Here is a 3,294-nt window from a genome sequence, read left to right as displayed (position 1 = left end):
ATTCCTCACGAGCTCCTCCTTCAGAATCACTCCTACCCCATTTCTCTTCCTGTCCACACCATAATAAAACAGTTTGTATCCCCCTCCAATGCTATGCGCTTTACTACCCTTCCACCTGGTCTCCTGCACACACAGTATATCTACCTTCCTTCTCTCCATCATGTCCACCAGCTCTCTACCTTTCCCTGTCATTGTGCCAACGTTAAGGGTCCCTATTCTCAGACCTATACTCCTGCCTTTCCTCTTCTCTCTCTGTCTACAAATCCTTCTGCCTCCTTTTCTTCATTGACCAACACCAATTTCCGCCAGCACCCTGTAGGTTAACAGCACTGGTGGCGGTCGCTGTTAACCCAGACCTCGACCGATCCGGTATGGAATTCACACTGATGATTCACATATGTTAATTACTGAGGTAATAGTTAAAGGTGGTGTTGTACTGGACTACATTATATTCAGAGGTGTTCCTAATATTCTGACCCTCTCATGTATGTCAGTGGGCAGGACAAAAATATACAGACACCTCTTTTGCTGTGGTCAGCTACTGTGCTGTGATAAATAGCAAACCATTCCTTTTACATGAAAACATGCTGTTTCTATAATGTCTGTGTTTTGCTGGAGTTGCACATTAAAATCAGGCTTCTTTAATTTTGTTTACAGTATCAGCTGATGAATTCACTGCATCTAAATATTCTGATATTGTACAAAGCTTTCCACCTTCAAAATATCTAAAGCAATTTATTTGATCATATAAATGTTGCATAATAATAAAAATATATATATTTTGAGTGACCTTTGACCTTCAAAGTATTGTATCTATGTTGTAGATGGCTGTCACTGCAGGAAAATGCTACACAGAGGATCATTAGCAATAGCCTATCCATTATCAGTGATACAGTATTTACAACAGCAGGTGCAGGAAAAAGCCTCTAATATCACAAGGGACCCATCCTACTAACAGATTGCTTGTAGGTAGAAGGTAACACAGCATCAGAGCCAAAACCACCAGACAGAGGAAGAGCTTCTTCCCTGATGCTTGCCTGACAAGTTCAGCATCCTGATGAAATCCGCTGCAAATTGAGGCTGATAAATTCCACATTTTATTGCAGATGTTACTGCAATCACACTGAACACTGTGCTGCCACTATTACTAGTATTATTTATCCTCACACTTTGTCATTATACTTTTATTTGTACCCTTATTTTTAAATGTGTATTTGTGAGTACACAGTTTTGTTCCTCTTCATGTATAACATGTTCTGAAATGACAATAAAAACATCCTTTTCCTTACCATGCACCCATTCACTAATTCATTTATTTATTAACAATTTTAACCAGGAAATAATTAGCCCTACTGAGACCAAGGGACTCTTTTACAAGGGGGTTTTGGAATGGTGTAGTTCATTGTGTATGATGAACGTTAAAAGAATTTTAAGAATTTACTTTCTCTGAATCAGGTAACATAATATTTTTAATCAATGAGAAGGCAAAACCATAATGAGGTCCAACACCTGAGAAATAGTTTGACTAAGTGATGAAACAGTGGCCCTAGTTCTCACTTGTAGTTGCAGGGCCCTTGCTATACTACTTCACTAACCCTTCCCAAACACCTCAGGGAAGGGTTAGTGGTCATATGCCCCTTTCAAACACACATATAACCCAGATGCAAAAAAACAGCATAAAGAAATGTTGATTCCAGTGTGCAGCCATATTTGAGCTTTTTAGTGCAACATGTTTTTTCTCTCTCTCTTTTTAGCAAACATTAATTTGACAGCAAACAAACTTGCTCTTTTATGATGAACTGATTCATTTAAATGTGAGGCTCTCACCCATCGTGAAGCCTGGCCTCAAAGGAGCTCTGCTTCGGACCATCTCTCCTCAAGGGGGGCGAATGATGGCTTTGCTTTGGATTGGAGCCCATCTGTGGTGAAGAGGCCTGATGAAAACGGCTTGCATCCACCTCTTTCATGCAAATGGAGACAGCTGCAGTAGTTTCTGGAAACATTTGGGCAAGAAAGCATTTCTGTAGGGTTTTGATCTGTATACACTGTTTGTTGCTTGTTAATACTGCTCATTTTGTTATATTATTTACTGTTTACTTGCCTCTTGCCCAGGTCTCTATTTTTAAGTACTCTATTTTTATTCCTTTATTCCTATTATGTCATTTCAATGAGCATTCCTTTGTCTGTCTGCATTGTTTACTGCCTGTTTATACTGGTTATTTTGCATTGTTTGCACTGGTTGTTGCTTGTTAATACTGCTTATTATTTTTTTATATTATACAGCCTTTTGTTGGTTTACTGTTTACTTGCCCCTTGCATGAGGATATGTACATAGAGATTGAGAGCCAATGTACCAGAGTCAAAATCCTCATGTGGCCACACCTGGCCAATAAAGCAGATTCTGATTCTGAAATAAATGCAGCAAAATATGCTGTAGATGCTCTACTGTCTAAGAAAATGAAAATACCATCAAGTGTCAATATGGGAATGATCATCTCCAAAACCCATTTTTTAAATATCAAGGCTAACATTGTTTGTGCATACTGGAAAAAAAATAAATTTAAAAAAGCATGCATAAAAATACACAAATATATAAATAACACAAATACATACATAAAACAGTTGTGAGATAGAATGATAATGCTGGTGATGTAGAGCTGAGGACACCAAAATGTCTGCATACCATGTTGTTGGCTGAAAGTTTGAGAAACTTGACGCAGCACTGATGGTCTCTGCCTTATACCTTCCATACTGCTCCAACACTGAGAAGGAAAAAAACACCAATTTCAAATAAAACATGTACTTGTTTTCTAATAGAATAAAAAACAGAAACATCTCTCTGTATAATTCAGTGTATATTCAGTACAAACTACAGCCTCCTATTGATCATAAAGTTTAATCAACACATATGAAACTAAACAAAAACTTAAAATTATCACCTTCATGAAACATGAATTTATTGTAGGACTTGAATTAGACTGACTCAGTTTTAGTTAATAAACTGTGCATGTCATTACTGAAGCCTGGGATGCTAGAAAAAGAGATACTGAGGAATCAGGTTTGATATGCAATATTCTGCAAATTTTGGGGATATTTGTTTGCTATGAATGAAAAGTATAACTTTTGTTCTTGTTCTTTACAATGATGGCCCCTATTCAGTGCCTTATTCAATGTGCCTGTCTAGTGTGTGTTTCTGCTGTGCTTGTTGGTGTGTATGGGTGTGTCTGCTTCCTTTTTAGGTCTACTAATTGCTGAGGTCTGGGCAGATTGTGAGCACCTAGGTCTTAAGCTTGA

At 37.8% G+C, this 3,294-nt stretch overlaps 1 protein-coding gene across 1 annotated transcript in view; it reads right to left on the bottom strand.

Annotated features, from left to right (window-relative positions):
• LOC109965199 (forkhead box protein P1-like) overlaps window positions 1-2,716 on the bottom strand; it is a 34,275-nt gene extending 31,559 nt beyond the window's left edge. The window contains exons 1-2 of the mRNA XM_020609030.1: window positions 2,684-2,716; window positions 1,828-1,993 (exon numbers count right to left, since the gene is read on the bottom strand). Coding sequence (XP_020464686.1) covers window positions 1,828-1,967 — 140 coding nt within the window. The 5' untranslated portion in view covers window positions 1,968-1,993; window positions 2,684-2,716. The remainder of the gene's footprint in view (window positions 1-1,827; window positions 1,994-2,683) is intronic.
• Between the last annotated feature and the right edge of the window lie 578 nt (window positions 2,717-3,294).

This window comes from Monopterus albus, unplaced genomic scaffold, assembly GCF_001952655.1.
Source record: "Monopterus albus unplaced genomic scaffold, M_albus_1.0 scaffold98.1, whole genome shotgun sequence".
NCBI classification, from domain to species: Eukaryota; Metazoa; Chordata; class Actinopteri; order Synbranchiformes; family Synbranchidae; genus Monopterus; species Monopterus albus.
The sequence above is the reverse complement of the archived record's forward strand: the minus strand, read 5'-3'. Positions and strand labels throughout refer to the sequence as shown.